This window comes from Mustelus asterias, chromosome 24 (genome assembly GCF_964213995.1).
Source record: "Mustelus asterias chromosome 24, sMusAst1.hap1.1, whole genome shotgun sequence".
NCBI lineage: Eukaryota > Metazoa > Chordata > Chondrichthyes > Carcharhiniformes > Triakidae > Mustelus > Mustelus asterias.
In genome coordinates, this window is record NC_135824.1 from 18,921,025 (window position 1) to 18,941,086 (window position 20,062).

Sequence of the window (20,062 nt, forward strand, 5' to 3'; positions counted from 1 at the left end):
AATACAACAATGCCCTCACGTAGTGAATGGGTTAAGTGGAAGGAACTCTTTCCAATTCGACCCAACTGTGGTGTCATGATTCTCATATCTCTTCCTGTTCACACATCAATACTTGCATCACCTCCTTCCCCCATCCCTCAAGACTGGCACTAATTTCCATTGGGACAGTATCAGTTCTATTGAGCCTGGACCAGACGGCTGTGAGTGCTACAAATTATTCAATCAGTTTAATAAAAGGTGTCTACGCTACTGGGGCAAAGCAAGTTCCACTAATTGGCCCCGGAACATGTTACAGCATTCTTCTTTACAATCTTACAGACAAAGGTTGAGTATCTGTGGAGACGAAGCAGCAATCCATCAATCACAGTAAAGACATTTTAACTTCACAGATTGAAATAACATTACTGCCCCTTTGAAGATAAAGTGTCCTCCGAGCCACATTCATGGCTATGGTGGCACAGTGGTTAAGCACTACTGCCTCACAGTGCCAGGGACCTGGGTTCGATTTCCGGTTTGGGCCCCTGCCTGTGTGGAGTCTGCACGTTCTACCCATGTCTGCGTGGGTTTCCTCTGGATGCTCCGGTTTCCTCCCACAGTCCGAAAGAGGTTAGGTGCGTTGACCATGCTAAATTCTCCCTCAGTGTACCCAGACAGGCGCCGGAGTGTGGTGACTAGGGGGTTTTCACAATAACTTCACTGCAGTGTTAATGTAAGCCTATTTGTGACACTAATAAATAAACTGAAAAACGATGCTTCATGTGAAGGTGGATCATTATCTCCTTACCTGTCAATCAAGCAGCACGGGAGGGTTTTAAAACACATTATTTTTGCAGAGAATTCAGGGAAAATATCATAAAGTTCACTCTTTGGAAAACTTGGATTAGAGATTGAATTGCTGGTGTAATAATATTTCAAAGAGTTATTAATGTGTAAATTAAGGCTTTCTCGAAATATAAAGTTTAAAGTTAAAGTTTATGGGGTAGAGCCTGGGTGGCATTGAGGTCGGTGCAGACTCGATGGGCCAAATGGCCTCTTTCTGCACTGTCGGGTTTCTATGATTTCCTTCCCTAAAGGACATTATTGAACCAGATGGGTTTTTGCAACAATCGACAGTGGTTTCACAGTCATCATTAGACTCTTAATTCCAGATTTTTATTGAATTTGAATTTCACCATCTGCTGTGCTGGGGTTCGAACCCAGGTCATAGAATTATTGAATCCCTACAGTGCAGAAGAAGGCCAATCGGCCCATCAAGCCTGCACTGACAACAACCCCACCCAGGCCCTATCCCTGTAACCCCATGTATTTACCCTGCTGATCCCCTGGACACTAGGGGGCAATTTACCATGTCCAATGAACTTAACCCACACATCTTTGGACTGTGGGAGGAAACCGGAGTATCCGGAGGAAACCCACGCAGACATGGAGAGAACGTGCAAGCTCCACACAGACAGTGATCCGAGGCCAGAATTGAACTGGGGTCCGTGACGCTGTGAGGCGGCAGTACTAACCTCTGGGACCCCAGAGGATTACTCTGAGTCTCTGGATTACGAGTCCAGTGATAATACCACTACGTCACCACCTCCCCGTTAATTAAATAAATCTGGAATAAAAAGCTAGTTTCCGTAATGGTGACCATAAAACTACTAAATTACCCTAAAATCCATTAGAATCATGGATTTCTTTCAGGGAAGGAAATTTGTTGTCCTTAACACAGCAGTGGGATTGATTCATATTGACTCCCTGAAACAGTCGAGCAAGGCACTCAGCTGTACAGCTATTAAAAAAATGCACAAGAATGAAACCAAACAGATCAATTGGCTTTGACGTAGGCATCGATCAGGACACAACAAAGGCACGGTCCAACCTCGTCGACCTTGAAAAGTCCTTCTCACTAACATATGCCATTATTGAGAGGCTATTCAAGCAACAGCCTGACATAATCACACTCACACAAACGTCCCAGACTCCTCCATTGCCATCCCTGGCTATGTCTGGCAAGGCCACCACCCCCAGAGGTGGAGACACAGTGGTTTGCAGTCAGGAGGGAGTGGCCCTGGGAGTCATAGAATCCTAGTGTGGAAGGAGGCCATTCGGCCCATTGAGTCTGCACTGACTACAATCCCACCCAGGCCCTATCCCCATAACCCATGCATTTACCCTAGCTAGTCCCCCTCACACTGAGCATGCAATTTAGCATGGCCAATCCAGCTAACCCGCACGTCTTTGAAATGTGGGAGGAAACCGGAGCACCCGGAGGAAACCCACGCAGACATGGGGAGAACATGCAAACTCCACACAGACAGTGACCCAAACCGGGAATCGAACCCTGGCTCTGTGAGATAGCAGTGCGAACCACTGTGCCACCCATGAGGTCTGGAGTCCTAAACATTGACTCCAGACCTCATGAAGTCTTATTGCATCATGTCAAACACTGGCAAGGAAAGCTGCTGCTGATTATCAATTCCTGCCCTCCTTCGGCTGAAGTATCAATACTCCTCCATTTTGAACACCACCGAGAAGAAGTGGGCCAGCAGCATCACTACTGACTGGTTTGGCCGGGTTCTGAAGGATATATCTGCCAGACCGGGCCTGTGGCAGGTGGTGAGAGCACCGACCCGAGGGTAAATCCTACACATCCTCATCAAAGAACAAAGCAAAGTACTGCACAGGAACAGGCCCTTCGGCCCTCCAAGCCTGTGTCGATAATGATGCCCTAACTAAACTTAAAAAATCCTTCTGCCCTTACTCGGTCCGTATCCCTCTATTCCCTCCCTATTCATGTACCCATCCAGATGCCACTTAAATATCGCTAATGTGCTTGTTTCTACTACCTCCTCTGGCAGTGCGTTCCAAGCACCCACCACTTTGCGTGAAAAATCTCCCCCGCACATCTCCCTTAAACCTTCGCCCTCTCACCTTGAACCTGTGCCACCTTGTAATTGACACTTCAACCTGGGAAAAAGCCTCTGACTATCCACCCTGTCTATGCCTCTCATAATTTCGTAGACCTTTATCAGGTCTCCCCTCAGCCTCTGACTTTCCAGTCAAAACAATCCTAGTTTATTCAACCTCTCCTCATAGTCAACACCCTTGAGACCAGACCCGTCACAGCTGCATCTGTCCATGACAGTTTTCGTAGGAATGATCACTGCGCAGTTCTGTTAAGAGTCCCATCTTCACACCAAATATACCCTCCACCAAATGGTTCGGTGGTAAAACTGGGCATCCTCGAGGTGCTGCAGACCATCAGCAGTTGTACAGTCTGCAAACTCATGGCCCAACCTATTCCTCACTCTACCATTACTATCAAGGCAAGGGCCCAACTCTGCTTCAATCAGGAGTGAAGAGGATGCCAGGAGCAGTACAATCCCTAAAACTGAAGTGCCAACCTGGTGAAACGACCGCCCGGCATTGCATGTGTGTTAAACAGTGGAAGCAGCATGTTAGCAACTGAATTAAGCAATGCCACAAGCATGTGTTGTCATGCCACATCCAGTTGTGAATGCTGGTGACCAGTTGAACAATGAATGGGTGGAAGAATCACCATGAAATTTTCCATCTTACATAGAAACATAGAAACTAGAAGCAGGAGTAGGCCATTCGGCCCTTCAAGCCTGCTCCGTCATTCATTTGATCATGGCTGATCATCAAATTCAATATCCTGAACCCACCTCTCCCCCTCCCATAGCCCTCGAAACCTTTAGCCCCAAGAGCTACATCTTTCTTCTTGAAATCACACAATGTTTGGGCCTCAACTACTTTCTGTGAATCTCACACATTCACCACTCTCTGGGTGAAGACATTTCTCCTCACCTCAGTCCCAAAAGGTTTACCCCTTATCTTTAAACTATGACCCTTAGTTCTGGACTTTCCACCATTGGTAACATTCTTTCTGAATCTACCCTGGGTAATCTGGTTAGAATTTTATAAGTTAGATCCCCTCTCACTCTTCTAAACTCCAATGAATATAATCCTAAATGACTTAGTCTCTCCTCATATGACAGACCTGCCATCCCAGGAATCAGCCTGGTAAAACTTCGCTGCACTCCCTCTATAGCAAGGACATCCTTCCTCAGATAAGGATGTCAAAATTGCACACAATACTCCAGCTGTGGCCTCACCAACGCTCTGTACAACTGCAGAAAAACATCCCTATTCCTGTACTCAAATCTTCACTGATGGCAGAACCCAGCACGTGAATGCAAAAGACAAAACTGAAGCATCTGCAACCATGTTCACCGAGAAGTGCCGAGTGAATGACCCATCTCGGGCCTTTCCTCAAGCCCTCCACACAATTCAATTTACCCCACCTGCTATCAAGAAGTAGCTGGGTAACCTGGATACAACTAAGGCAATAATTCCTGACAACATCCTGGCTGATGTATTAAAAACCTGTGCTCCAGAACTAGCCTCACCCATAGTCAAGTTAGACCAGTACAGCTGGCATCCAGTCTCCTTTCCTTCTCTATGAATGGTATGCTTTGTCTGTATAGAGCGCAAGAAACAATACTTTTCGCTGTATATCAATACATGTGACAATAATAAATCAAATCAAATCAAACCAGTTGAAAAATTTGCCCAGGTGTGTCCTGTCCACAAAAAGCAGAATTTTATCCGACCAATTATTTGTCCATCAGCCTACTCTCAATCACCAGTAAATTGGTGGGATTAATAAGCTCCATACTCAGCCTGCTCATTTTGGGTTCAGTCAAGACCACTCTCCTCCAGACCTCATTACAACCTCGCTCCTAACACGGACAAACAAAGCTGATTTTCAGAGGTCAGTTGGGAGCGATTGCCTCTGACATCAAGACAGCATGCGATTGAGTGGCCATCAGAGTCCGAGTGACATTGAAGAACATGGGAACCGGGAGGAGACATTCCACTGCTTGGTGAGTCATGCCTAGCACAAAGCAAAATGGTTGGAGACTAATCGTCTCATCCTGGGGTGGGGAGGGGACATCGCTACAGGAGTTCCTCACTGCAGTGAACTGGGTCCAAACATCTTGAGCTGTTTCATCAATGACATTAGATCAGACATGGGGGGATGTTCACTGATGTCAATCCCATTCCCTCAGATATCCAATCAGTCCATGGTGCCAGACGAGTGGGCTGGAATGTGACATTCACAACACAATGCCAGGCAATAAAAATAAATTCTGTTGCACTTTTCACAACCGCAGGACATCCCAAAGCACCTTGCAACTAATTAAGTATTTGGAAGTGTTGTTGCTTTTGTAATATAGGAAACATTGCAGCTCATTTGCACACAGCAAGCTCCTGCAAACCTCAATGTGATGGTGACTGGATAACCTGTTTTTGTGATCTTGATTGAAGGATAGATATTGGCCAGGACACAGAGGACAATGCCTACTTCTTTGAAGTAATCCATTTGGAACTTATCCATCGACCTGAGATGACAGTTTTCCATTTCATCTAAAAGACAGCACTTCCAACAATGCAGCACTCCCTCAGCGCTGCACTGAAGTATCAACTGAGATTTCTTTTGCTCAAGTCATGAAGTGAGTCTTGAACCCACAACCTTCTCACTTAGAGGCAAAAGCGCTGCCCACTGAACCACGACTTACATCAGTCACCACCAACAAGAGACAGTTTAAGCATCTCCCCATGACATTCAACATCACTATCATCACTGAATCCCCCATCATCAATACTGTGGCAAACTTAACTGGACTAGCCAGATAAAGTTAAAGTTAAAGTTTATTTATTAGTCACAAGTAGGCTTACATTCACACTGCAATGAAGTTACTGTGAAAATTCTCTAGTCGCCACACTCCTGCGCCTGTTCGGGTACACTGAGGGGGAATTTAATATGGCCAATGAATCTTTGGACTGTGGGAGGAAACCGGAGCACTCGGAGGAAACCCACCCAGACACGAGGAGAATGTGCAAACTCCACACAGACAGTGACCCAAGCCGGGAATCGAACGCAGGTCCCTGGCGCTGTGAGGCAGCAGTGCTAACCACTGTGATAAACACTTCAGCTGCAAGGCCAGGTGAAAGGCTGGGTATTCTGCAGCAAGTGATGAACCGCTTGACTCCCTAACACCTCTGCAAAGCACAAGTCAGGAGTGTGACGGAATACTCCCCATTTCCTTGGATGAGTACAGCTCCAACACACAAGAAGCTTAATATCATCCAGGTCAAAGCAGCCTGTTTCATTTGCATTCTGCCCATCATCTTATGCATTCACGTCCTCCACCACAGTAGCAGCAGTGGTGAACCATCTACAAGATGTGCAGCAGCATCTTGCCAAGGCTCCTTGGACAGTAAACCTGCAATTTCTACCACCTAGAAGGATAAGGGCAGCAGTTGTATGGAAACACCGCTACCCGCAAGCTTCCTTCGCCATCCTAAATTCAAAGTATATCACAATTCCTTCACCATCATTGAGTCATAATTGTGGACCCCTCCCCCACTCCCCACTAACAGCACTGTGGAAGTATCTTCACTCTATGGACTGCAGGTGATTCCACTCTGTCTTCTCAAGGGCAATTCGGCTATGACAAGGCCAATACTATCTGGAATTTAGAAGAATGAGGGGAGATCATATTGAGGTATACAAGATGATAAAAGGTATGGATAAAGTAGACGTGGAGCAGATGCTTCCTCTTGTGGGGCATTCTAGGACGAGAGGTCATAGTCTTAGGATAAGGGGTAGCAAATTTAAAACAAACAGAGTTGAGGAGAAACTACTTCTCCCAAAGGGTTGTGAATCTGTGGAATTAGCTACCCCAAAGTGCAGTGGATGCTGGGAGGAGAATTTAAGGAGGAGTTACACAGATGTTTAATTGGCAATGGGTTGAAGGGTTATGGGAAGAAGACAGGAAAATGGGGATGAGGAGCATATCAGCCATGATCGAATGGCAGAACGGACTCGATGGGCTGAATGGCCTAATTCTGCTCCTGTATCTTATGAACTTATGAACTAAAGATTTTTACAGGAAGTTTTAATGATCATAGAGTCATAGAATCCTACAGTGCAGAAGGAGGCCATTCGGCCCATTGAGTCTGCACCGACCACAATTCCACCCAATCCCTATTCCCCATAACCCCATATGGGCTTGGCCAATCCACCTAACCCGCACATCTTTGGACTGTGGGAGGAAACCGGAGCAGCCGGAGGAAACCCACGCAGACATGGAGAGAATGTGCAAACTCCACACAGACAGTGACCCAAGCTGAGAATCGAACCGGGCCCCTGGCACTGTGAGGCAGCAGTGCTAACCATTGTGCCACCATGCCGTGCCGCCCCTGATGGGGCCTTTATGGTCCTGCCATCAGTGGTGGAGTGGAGGGAGGAGCAGGAGGAGTATAGAACAGTCCATGGTCAAAGCTGCGAATCATGGTGATGGGAGGTTGCAAAAAAGTGGAGCAAGACTATGAAAGGATTTGTAAATGGAAACGAGAATTGCAACACAAATGTGAGGTCAGGAAGGCAGCAGAGGAAATGGTAATACCTCAGTAAGACTTAGCAGAGGAAAGTGTGCAAGTGGTAGAATTCCACATGAGTTTGGCTTACTCTGCAGATCAGAAAGCTGGGTGAGAGGGAGGAGCTAAAACGTGTCCGAGGGCAGATATAGAATCAATAAATAAATCATAAAATAGAATCACAGAATACCTACAGTGCAGAAGGAGGCCATTCGGCCCACAGAACCCACACCAACAACAATCCCACCAAGGCCGTATCTCCGTAACCGTACGTATTTACCCCGCTAATCCCCCTGACACTATGGGGAATTCAGCATGGCCAATCAGCCTGACCTGCACATCTTTGGACTGTGGGAGGAAACCAGAGCACCTGGAAGAAACCCACGCAGACACGAGGAGAATTGCAGCCTCCACAGACAGTCACCCGAGGCCGGAATTGAACCCGGGTCCCTGGCACTGTGAGGCAGCAGTGCTAACCACTGGGCCATCCTCTTGCTGTGAACAAATGGGCAGCTGTGTTTCCCTACATTACAAAAGTGGCTAGAATTCAAATGTTACAGGCAGTTAGGATAAGGTTGAATCAAATCTACAATTCACCTCAAGGGTATAACCACAGTTTACTTTCAATGATGTACCCAAAAACATTGAAACATAAAAACTAGAAGCAGGTGTAGACCATTCGGCCCTTCGAGCCTGCTCCGCATTCATTTTGATCATGGCTGATCATCAAATTCAATATCCTGATTCCCCCCCCTTCCCCCATATCCCTTGATCCCTTTCGCCCCAAGAGCTATATCTAACTTCTTGAAATCACACGACATTTTGGCCTCAACTACTTTCTGTGGTAGTGAATTCCACACATTCACCACCCTCTGGGTGAAAAAATTTCTCCTCACCTCAGTTCAAAAACATTTACCCCTCATTCTCTAACTATGACCGCTAGTTCTGGATTCTCCTACCATTGGGAACATTCTTTCTGAATCTACCTTGTCTAATCCTGTTAGAATTTTATAAGTTTCTATGAGATCCCCTCTCACTCTTCTAAACTCCAGTGAATATAATCCTAGCCGAATTAGTCTCTCCTCATATGACAGATCTGCCATCCCAGGAATCAGCCTGGTAAACCTTCGCTGTACTCCCTCTATAGCAAGGACATCCTTCCTCAGATAAGGACACCAAAACTGCACACAGTACATCAGGTGTGGCCTCACCAATGCCCTGTACAATTGCAGCAAAACATCCCAATCCCTATAATCCTCTTGCTATGAAGGCCAACGTTCTATTTGCTTTTACTGCCTGCTGTACCTGCGTGCTTACTTTCGGCAACTGATGCCCAAGGACACCAAGATCTCACTGAGTATTCACCTCTCTCAATTTACACCCATTTAAGTAATACCCATTCAAGTCATAATCTGTCTTGCCATTATTGCTACCAAAGTGGATAAGCTCACATTTATCCACATTATATTGCACTCCCATACATATGCCCACACACTTCATCTGTCTAAATCACGCTGAAGCATCCCTGCATCCTCCTCACAGTCCACCCTCTCACCCAACTTTGTATCATCTGCATATTTGGAGATAGTATATTTAGTTCCCTCTTCCAAATCATTAATATATAATGTGAACAGTTGTGGTCCTAGCACAGATCCCTGTGGAACCCTACTAGTCACTGACTGCCAATCAGAAAAAGATCCATTTATGCCAACTCTTTGCTTCCTGTTTGCTAACCAGCTTTCTATCCATCAAGACATTACCTGCAATCCCATGTGCTTTAACTTTACATAGTAGTCTGTTATGTGAGAACTTGTCGAAAGCCTTCTGAAAGTCTAAATAAACCACATCCACTGGTTCTCCTCGGTCAACTGTACCAGTTAAATCCTCAAAGAATCCCAGTAGATTTGTCAAGCATGATTTCACTTTTGTAAATCCATGCTGACTTTGTCTGATTATAACACTGCCTTCTAAATGCTGAGTTATGAGTTCCAAGACACTTTGGATCATTTTGAGAAAAGACTTCCTTACATTGTGCAATAAAGAGATTCTATAACATTCATTGAAGCTGATGCATACCAATCATTGACGTTGTTCATGTGCCCTTTCCAGAGAATAAAGATTTTAAAACTTGGTAGAACAAAGATTTTTCCTTACCCAGGATTAAGAGTTCCCTGAGATGGTTGCACCATGCTTATATCAAAACAAACAGAGTTTTCCTATATCCAAAAGCCTGAGCACCCTCCATTCAATCCCAAACTTGTGTTCAAATGATTCCAATATTCCAATCACAAATTTAAAATGGGGTTATTTTCTTCAATGGCAAATGTACAAAATTACACAATTGAAAATTGGAAAGAACTTAACTTAAGCTGCTGTACAACTTGATAATTGTGATGTAAATGTACCTGCAAGAGTTTTTTTTTTAAATTAATGCTCACAGCCTTAGGTGATGTCATTGTTGGGAAGGAGAAAAAAAACTGTGGGCAGGTCAGGTGACAGGGATTTCATTTTCAGTTTGGAGTTGAGTTTTGGAAGGGACAGCAAGTTAAAAAGAAGTGTTTTCCCTCTCTCTCTCTTGTTTTGAAAATTACGTTGGTTTCCTGAAGGCTGAAAGTCTGCTGTTGCTGAGGGCTTGACCAGAGTCTCACTGGTGCTTTGGGGAAGCTGCCTTGTCTTCAAATTGTTTGGAGTGAATCCAGAGAACTGCAGACTTCAACCAAGGGACTCAAATTTCCATTATCACGTGAGTAGTCGTCTGTGCTGAGTTAAACCTGTGAAAAGGGTTTTTGTTGTCTATGGGTTTCAGTTTAATTGGAACACATCAGAGATATTGATTTGGAGTGGTTGTTATTATAGTGGCCATTTTGTTTCTCGTTTGTAATCGATAAAAGTTCTTGCTAATTTTCTTACTGTACATGTTAACTATATTCTTAAATAAACTTTGTTTGATAAAAGCTTGCTAGTGCTTTTCAAGGCAAGGATAGATAAATTTTTGAATAGTAAAGAAATTAAGGGCTATGGTGAGTGGGTGGGTAAATGGAGCTGAGTCCACGAAAAGATCAGCCATGATCTTATTGAATGGCGGAGCTGGCTCAAGGGGTCAGATGGCCTACTCCTGCTCCTAGTTCTTATGTTCTAGTGGGTCATTTGAATCATACCTGAAGTGAAACATCTCGTGCTTATCCTGGCCAAATTCAATGTGCAAAACTTATGATTTAGGCGGGCTTCAAGAAATTTCTAACCTGAACCAAAACAATAATAGTGTGGAGATTCCGGTGTTGGACTGAGGTGGGCACAGTAACTCACCCGATGAAGGAGCAGCACTCTGAAAGCTTGTGATACCAAATAAACCGGTTGGACTTTAACCTGGTGTTGTGAGACTTCTTACAATAATGCAGAGGGATATGTATATTTACTTGAATCTCCAAATTAGGACAAAGATCATTTCCTTCCCAATAGATATGTAGGGTTTTTTTTTAAACCCCATTTGAGACTTCCCAAAACAGAAGAAGACTTTATGCTCGGAATGTTGTTACGAGTTGGATGGAGGATGCTCTCAGTTTAAAATACAGCTTTACTTGTGAAGCCTCTTTAATAATGCACAGGCAATCAGATAGCGAATGGATGTACTTGAAACTAACCTGGGAGGAACTGACAATTCTTCTCTTGTCTCGGCACCAGTCCATGCATAACACTTTATTTCCGTGGCCTTTTAGAGTCCGTCTTGTCTTCATCACAAACTGCCCGAGAGCCTCCGTTCGCTCAGCTACCTGGTGAACTGGCAAGGACAGCAAAGAAAGAAAGACTTCGTTTGTAAAAGTTAGACATGGAGTGAGAGATTACAAAGTGGTTTCTACCATGCTAGTTGAAGTGGATGTTTCATATAGTGAAAGTTTATCACCCCACCATGGTGCCTCTTAGCCACGGCAAATATAAACAGCATCCCCTCGACAATGGCTGCCCACACATCAAACTCTCAATGTTGGATGGTATCAATTTAATCTTCCTTTACAGTTCAACCCACAGATGGGAATGGATATTGTGCCTTCCAACACGGAGGATCATTTAGGGAGACATCACGATAAATTCAACTCAATGGTGAATTATTCAGACAGCCTCAGGCTCGCCTTCAGCTGAAGAGGGGATGTCCTGTCCCTATCTGCGGTCTCCACACAAGTGTCAAAAACTGAACGTAGGTAATTGTTATGGTCACATTCAGAGTGGTAAACTCAGTTTGTACACATAGTATTCATATTACTACTCCAGATTAATACGCAATTTGTACACATAGTCCTACTAACATGGGTCAGCCATTATTCATCCCAGAAAATCTTTTGAATATTTGATGGCTCTTCAGTTTATTTAAGAACACAAACATAGTCCCGATTTGATGCTCCCTATCACCAGCGGTAGAAATGTGAAGATCACACCCGGGCAGTTCCACAAAGCCGGGCACAACACAATTTGATTCTAAAATTAATGGATAAAACTGAATAAGAATATCTCCGATTAGAACCCTAAGAAGGAAAATCATGTTTCCACAAGCCTTCCATTGAGGAAATCATTGTTCCATCGGAGGATAACAGCACTACTCCAGATTAATACTCAACACTATTACTCCAGATTAATACTCAGCACCATTACTCCAGATGAATACTCAACACTACTACTCCAGATGAATACTCAACGCTACTACTCCAGATGAATACTCAACGCTACTACTCCAGATTAATACTCATTGCTACTATTCCAGATTACTCAGAAGCACTACTCCAGATTAATACTGAGTGCTGCTACTCCAGATTAATACTGAGTGCTGCTACTCCAGATTAATACTGAGTGCTGCTACTCCAGATTAATACTGAGTGCTGCTACTCCAGATTAATACTGAGTGCTGCTACTCCAGATTAATACTGAGTGCTGCTACTCCAGATTAATACTGAGTGCTGCTACTCCAGATTAATATTGAGTGCTGCTACTCCAGATTAATACTGAGTGCTGCTACCCCAGATTAATACTGAGTGCTGCTACTCCAGATTAATACTGAGTGCTGCTACTCCAGATTAATACTGAGTGCTGCTACTCCAGATTAATACTGAGTGCTGCTACTCCAGATTAATACTGAGTGCTGCTACTCCAGATTAATACTGAGTGCTGCTACTCCAGATTAATACTGAGTGCTGCTACTCCAGATTAATACTGAGTGCTGCTACTCCAGATTAATACTGAGTGCTGCTACTCCAGATTAATACTGAGTGCTGCTACTCCAGATTAATACTGAGTGCTGCTACTCCAGATTAATACTGAGTGCTGCTACTCCAGATTAATACTGAGTGCTGCTACTCCAGATTAATACTGAGTGCTGCTACTCCAGATTAATACTGAGTGCTGCTACTCCAGATTAATACTGAGTGCTGCTACTCCAGATTAATACTGAGTGCTGCTACTCCAGATTAATACTGAGTGCTGCTACTCCAGATTAATACTGAGTGCTGCTACTCCAGATTAATACTGAGTGCTGCTACTCCAGATTAATACTGAGTGCTGCTACTCCAGATTAATACTGAGTGCTGCTACTCCAGATTAATACTCAGTGCTGCTATTCCAGATTAATACTCAGCAGGACGATTTCAGATAAATACTTGGCAGTACCATGCCATTGTAAATAGATGGTTCAAACAATGGAATGTATCCTATCATATTGATTTTCACCATGACCATGTCAAATACAGCAGCATAGCTTCACACTGACTGCCCACGTATTAAACGCAGTAGAATATCTGGTATCAATGTAGTCTACTTTCAAATTTACTTTGTAACCCCAAATGAGAAGTGAAAAGATGAAATACTGTGGAACGCAAAAACAAGGGAACACAGAAAATAGAAGAAATCTGGAAATAGCTGGTGGTATCAGAACAAAGAACCATTATGCTGTTGGATAGTTACAAAAACCCAACCCAACAGCACGGTGGCACAGTGGTTAGCAGTGCTGCCTCACCACACCAAGGACCCGAGTTCTTGGGTCACTGTCTGTGTGGAGTTTGCACTTTCTCCCCGTGTCTGCGTGGGTTTCTTCCGGGCGCTCCTGTTTCCTCCCACACTCCAAAAATGTGCAGGTTAGGTGGATTGGCCATACTAAATTGGCTCTTAGTGTCAGGGGGACTAGCAGAGTAAATATGGGGGTTACGGGGATAGATCCTGGGTGGGATTGTTGTCGGTGCAGGCTCGATGAGCCAAATGACCTCCTTCTGCACTGTAGGGACTGTATGTATGAACTGATTCATTAATGTCCTTTAGGGAAGGAAAGATGCTGTTACACAGTCTGAGTTTATATGTGACCACCACAAAGAATTGTGGGGCATCGCTTTCTCAGGGTAATTAAGGATGGACAGGGAACGGCAAACTAACCAGCCATGGTCACTCATGAGAATGAGTGAACAGAAATGTTCTTCTGCATTGTATCCTGTATATTAGGAAATTAGTCTTGTGCTATTCTTGAATGTAGTTCATAGTTCAAAGAAAACCTAACACATTAGATACAGGTATGGGCCAATTCTTCTTGGAGGCCCAAACAGTGTCAGATATTCTCCTGAAAGCATTGGGATTGGGATTGTAGTTCTGTTTAGTGATCTCTTATCAATCATGAACAATTGGAGCTTGCTTTGCCCATTGAAGTTTCATACCCACTTGTCTGCAACAACTAAACCACAATATCAGGTCACAAAAAGAGGAAATGCTGGAAAATCTCAGCAGGTCTGACAACATCAGTGGGCGGCACGGTAGCACCGTGGTCAGCACTGCTGCCTCACAGCGCCAGGGACCTGGGTTCGATTCCCGGCTTGGGTCACTGTCTGTGTGGAGTTTGCACGTTCTCCCCGTGTCTGCGTGGGTTTCCTCCGGGTGCTCCGGTTTCCTCCCACATTCTGCAAGACGTGCTGGTCAGGTGCATTGACCCGAACGGGCACCGGAATGTGGTGACTAGGGGAATTTCACGGTAACATCATTGCAATGTTAATGTAAGCCTTACTTGTGACTAATAAATAAACTTTATCTGTGGAGAGAATAGAGCCAACATCTCGAGACATTGGCTCTGTTCTCTCTTCACAGATAAAGTTCTCTCTCCACAGATGCTGTCAGACCTGCTGAGATTTTCCAACATTTTCTGTTTTTGTTTCAGATTCAAGTATTTTGCTTTAACCACGGTAGCAAATACCTGGTTCCTATTCAAATAGGCCAAAGCGAAGACATTTCATGCAGCCCAGTTCATATTTTGGATTTTTTTCCCCATCTTTGCAGTCTAGACGTTCCACCTTCGCTACAGCAACAAACCATTAACCTTCCATCATCATTGCAGGACAGAGAGCACAGAGATCATCCTGAACACAGCCCAGGTCACAGGTTACCTTCTCAAAGATTACATTGAGAAAATAATTCATTCTTTGTTGTTAGGCTGCACAAACATGCTGTTCTGCTATCGTCACGATCAAACAGCACAACAATAAAGGGATGTTGCCTTCATTGTTAAAAGTTATTTTAATCTACATTCCATTATTCATCTGACATATAACTGGACATTAGGATGGAATCGATAAAGAGTCCTTGAGAAAAGCCAAAAATTTTCCCTGTTCCAAAAGAGCAAAGACTTGTTTCCAATCAAATATTAACCCCCAACACCCCACCACCCTCGGAACAGAGAGACCTGAATCAAACCAAAAACCTAAATGGGTTTTAGGCGGCACAGTGGTTAGCACTGCTGCCTCACAGCGCCAGGGACTGGGGTTCGGTTCCCGGCTTGGATCAATGTCAGTGCAGAGTCTGCAATGATGTTACATCAACACTGTAATGAAGTTACTGTGAAATTCCCTAGTCATCACACTCCAGCGCCTGTTCAGGTACACTGAGGGAGAATTTAGCATGGCCAATGCACCTAACCAGCACGTCTTTCAGATTGTGGGAGGAAACCGGAGCACCCGGAGGAAACCCACGCAGACACGGAGAGAACATGCAGACTCCGCACAGCCAGGAATTGAACCCAGGTCCCTGGCAATGTGAGGCAACAATGCTAACCACTGTGCCGCCCAATTGTATCCCTCGCAAAATATCTCCAGAAATAATTACAGTGACAGACATGGAGAAGGAGAGGTGGTATAAATATGGCATAGTGCAGGGGGGATCAAAACCTTTTGGCTTCTTGTGTTTTATAAATTCCACCAGCACCCCTGCAACATAAGTATGTTTTTCTGTATAAAAGTAAGTATATTTAATACTATTTTTGTTCTGCTTACAACATGACAGCTATTTTGCCGTCTTTTCCCTCTTTGGGGTGGGCTTGTCTCTTTCTGCCACTTTCCAGCTGTCCAGGGGCATCTTGAGTAGAATCAAAGCACAAAGAGGCCATTCGGCCCATCGTGTCTGCACTAGCTGAAAACAAGCCACCCAGCCTAATCTAGCAATTGGTCCATAGCCCTGCAGCTTCTGGCACTTGAGGTGTGTATCCAGATACCTTTGAAACAAGCTGAGCGTTTCTACCTGTACTGCCCTTTCAGCAAAATGTGTAAGCTCTTTTAACCTTAAGCAAATACCTTTATTTTAAAAAATATATATATATATTAAATGTGGTACTGGACACTCCGTCTACACTTCTCACTGCCTCAGAAAAGCAGCCAGCATTATCAAGGACCCCACACACCCCGAACATTCTCTCTTCCACCTTCTTCCGTTGGGAAAAAGATACAAAAGTCTGAGGTCACGTACCAACCGACTCAAGAACAGCTCCTTCCCTGCTGCCATCAGACCTTTGAATGGACCTACCTCATATTAAGCTGATCTTTCTCTGCACCCTAGCCATGAATGTAACACTACATTCTGCACCCTCTCCTTTCTTTCTCCCCTATATGATCTATGAACGGTATGCTGTATAGAGCACAAGAAACAAAACTTTTCACTGTATCCCAATACATGTAACAATAATAAGTCAAATCAAATCAAATTGAAATTTCCAATGGAAGAGCAAACTGTAGCTCAGCGAGGGTTAAAAGAGTGAAATCTCATACATGAGGGGTGGGAAACTAAGGTGAAATTAGAAGGATGAAGAAAACATGGGACACTTGGGGAGAATTTTTCCAATTGATTTAATGCAGATAATCATGTCACTGGGCAGCCTCGAGATGAAGCTTTAAGTCACGGCACTCATCCTCAATGCTGTTTAGCCACAGTGTGTTGACCCCTTGCTGCCCTACCCCACTCCTCCATCCTATTATGTATCCAAACACTGCCAAGCTTGTTCTTCCCCTTTTACACTTCAACCAAGACCTGCGTAAATACTGAGACCCACCCCAACACTCAGACTTATTCTCATTGGATGGAATTCCATCATTGACAGAGCACCTCCAGGCTGACTTCAGTGCTGATAGGTCTATTACCATGTCAGTGTTTCTTTTCCCCACACGTACTGTGGCTATTTTAGTCAGACCCCCTTGATGGTTCCCTTATGGATCCCCAGATGCTTTGCAATCCCCTGGCACAGTGGATAGTCACCGATGTAAATACCATGTTTAACACACTGCATAAAAATAGGTGTCCGATGCCCTTTGCAGCAGGGGCATTCCGACACTGCTTCTGCCATCCTTTTAAAGCCAAAGTTGCATTTTAAAAACCAGGTGCCGGCTTGCACCCTGGCAGGAGAGAATTTGGATAGCGTGGCACCTCGCAAAAAAGGTTCTTTCACACCTGTAGGACCAATGATCCTAAAAATGGGTCTGCTAACTCCCTTTGAATGAGAGAACTTTACTGACAACAGGAGATGGAAACAAAGATGCCAATTATATATATATATATATTCGTGAAAATGTTGCATGCAAATGGCACAGAGCATCACTACAAGCTGATGAAAGCAGCCACACTAGTGCAAGATAGGGGCTCATTGAAGAAAAAATCTGCATCTACTTTTCCCCCGATGCTGCAAAGGGGATTGTGCCTTTAAGGGGAGTGCAAGGCCACAGCCATGTTCAGACAGTGGAGCCCAGGCACAGACTCTGGGCCCGGCTTTGCTGCTGATACTTACGCTCCACATCATGAAGCTTTGCCCTCTCTTCTTCCAATTTACCCTTGAGCGTCTCTGCCTCGTCTCTCAAGGATGACACGGTCTCATTCTCCTGCAGCCCCTCAGTCGCCATCTTTTTGACCAAAACAAAAAGAGAGAAAGATAACACACTCGCAAAAACAAAAGAGAGAAAGGTTTGCGGTGAATATAAAGGTGTTGTTTTGTTGACAGGCGGGGAGATGCCAGCAGCTTCAGCTGATAGAGTTAGATGGAGGCTGCTTGACGTCAGTGGGAGGGTACTGAAATTCACCAGCCTCCAATTAGGGAAACATTTCTGAAATGACCAGGCAGACACAGAGAGAGAGAGGGGGGTTCGTGAAAAACAAACCCAGAAATCAAGCAGTCACCTCTCCCCCGGTGGCTGCGGGAGATGTATCAAATCAGACAAGCCTTGTTACCTCTGCACTGTGGATGTTACTGTCTGAACCTTCCTCCGCAGGGAACCGTGAGAGCGCGTCAATTTCAAAAGTAACCACCTCCTCACCCAGACTTAAAGAATGCAAGTGCTGATTTACAGATCCATCCCTGTTTCCCCCCCCACCCCGGGACAAACATGCTATACAAAGAAAAGCATACCGTTCATAGAGAAGGAAAGGAGAGAGTGCAGAATGGAGTGTTACAGTCATAGTTAGGGTGTCGAGAAAGATCAGTAAAGTTTATTTATTAATCACAAGTGAGGCTTACATTAACACTGCCATGAAGGTACTGTGAAAATCCCCTAGTTGCCACACTCCGGCACCCGTTCTGGAAAGGGTGCAGAGGGGATTTACCAGGATGTTGCCTGGTATGGTGGGAAGGTCTTATGAGGAAAGGCTGAGGGACTTGAGGCTGTTTTCATTAGAGAGAAGAAGGTTAAGAGGTGACTTAATAGAGGCATACAAGATGATCAGAGGATTAGATAGGGTGGACAGTGAGAGCCTTTTTCCTCGGATTGGTGATGGCTAGCACGAGGGGACATAGCTTTAAATTGAGGGGTGATAGATATAGGACAGATGGCAGAGGTAGGTTCTTTACTCAGAGAGTAGTAAGGGCGTGGAATGCCCTGCCTGCAACAGTAGTGGACTCGCCAACATTAAGGGCATTTAAATGGTCATTGGATAAACATATGGATGAAATTGGAATAGTGTAGGTTAGATGGGCTTTAGATTGGTTACACAGATCGGCGCAACATCGAGGGCCGAAGGGCCTGTACTGCGCTGTAATGTTCTATGTTCTATGTTCAGGTACACAGAGGGAGAATTTAGCATGGCCAATGCACCTAACCAGCATGTCCTTCGGACTGTGGGAGGAGACTGGGGGAGGAAACCCACGCAGACACGGGGAGAATGTGCAAACTCCACACAGACAACGACCCAAGCCGGGAATTGAACCTGGGTCCCTGGCGCTGTGAAGCAGCAGTGCTAACCATTTTAAAAAAGGTATTTTTATAAGACGTATTTTGAGTCGATCTGTCCCCAAAATAGTTGCAACTGCCTCCCCCAACTCTCACTACTTTGTAAATTACCATGCTCACAGACCTGAACCCCCTCACCCCCCCATTTACTCCAACACTCCTGACTTATTCAGACATGTGCAAACTGCACCAGAATAGACTAAGTCAGAGCGGATTTTATTCATATAACATAAAGGCAAAATACTGCTGGAATCTGAAACAAATGTTTCTGTTCTTATTCCAGATTTCCAGCCTTTGCATTATTTGTTTATATTGTTTATTTCTATTTGTTGATGGAATGTGGGCATCACTGGCAAAGCCAGCATTTATTGCCCATTCCTAATTGCCCTAGAGAATGTGGCAGTGAACAATCGTCATGAGCTGCTACAGTCCGTGTTGTGTAGGTACACCCACAGTGCTGTTAGGGAGGGTGTTCCAGGATTTTAAACCAACAGCAATTAAGAAACGATGATATAGTTCCAAGTCAGGATGGTTTGTGACTTGGAGGGGAATTTTCAGGTCATGGCATTCCCATGGAATTGCTGCCGTCGTCCTTCTACATGGCAGGGTCACAGATTTTGAAGGTGTTATTGAAGGAGCGCATAGCGAGTTGCTCCAGTGCATCTTACAGCTGATATGCACCGCTGCCACTGTATGCCAGTGGAGGAAAGGGTGAATGTTTAAGATGGTGGATGGGATGCCAACCAAGCAGGCTGCTTTGTCCTAATAGTGTCAAGTTCTTGAGTGTTGTTGGGGCTACACTCATCCAGGTAGTCGAGGGGGAGGTGGTAAGTTTCTCTCTTGTTGGTGAAGGTCATTGCCTGGCAGTTGTGTAGTGTGAATGCTGCCACGAGCAGCCCAAACTGGAATGTTGTCCAGGTCTTGTTGCATGTGGGCATAAGAACATAAGAACTAGGAGCAGGAGTAGGCCATCTGACCCCTCGAGCCTGCTACGCCATTCAATAAGATCATGGCTGATCTTTTTGTGGACTCAGCTCCACTTTCCCGCCCGCTCACCATAACCCTTAACCTTTACTGTTCAAAAATTTATCTATCCTTGTCTTAAAAACATT

The 20,062-nt window shown here is 44.7% G+C and overlaps 1 protein-coding gene across 1 annotated transcript in view; it reads right to left on the bottom strand.

Annotated features, from left to right (window-relative positions):
* gnb5b (guanine nucleotide binding protein (G protein), beta 5b) overlaps window positions 1-17,778 on the bottom strand; it is a 95,447-nt gene extending 77,669 nt beyond the window's left edge. Inside the window, exons 1-2 of the mRNA XM_078241366.1 lie at window positions 17,519-17,778; window positions 11,097-11,233 (exon numbers count right to left, since the gene is read on the bottom strand). Of these exons, the coding sequence (XP_078097492.1) occupies window positions 11,097-11,233; window positions 17,519-17,630 (249 nt within the window). The 5' untranslated portion in view covers window positions 17,631-17,778. The remainder of the gene's footprint in view (window positions 1-11,096; window positions 11,234-17,518) is intronic.
* Window positions 17,779-20,062: the final 2,284 nt, after the last annotated feature.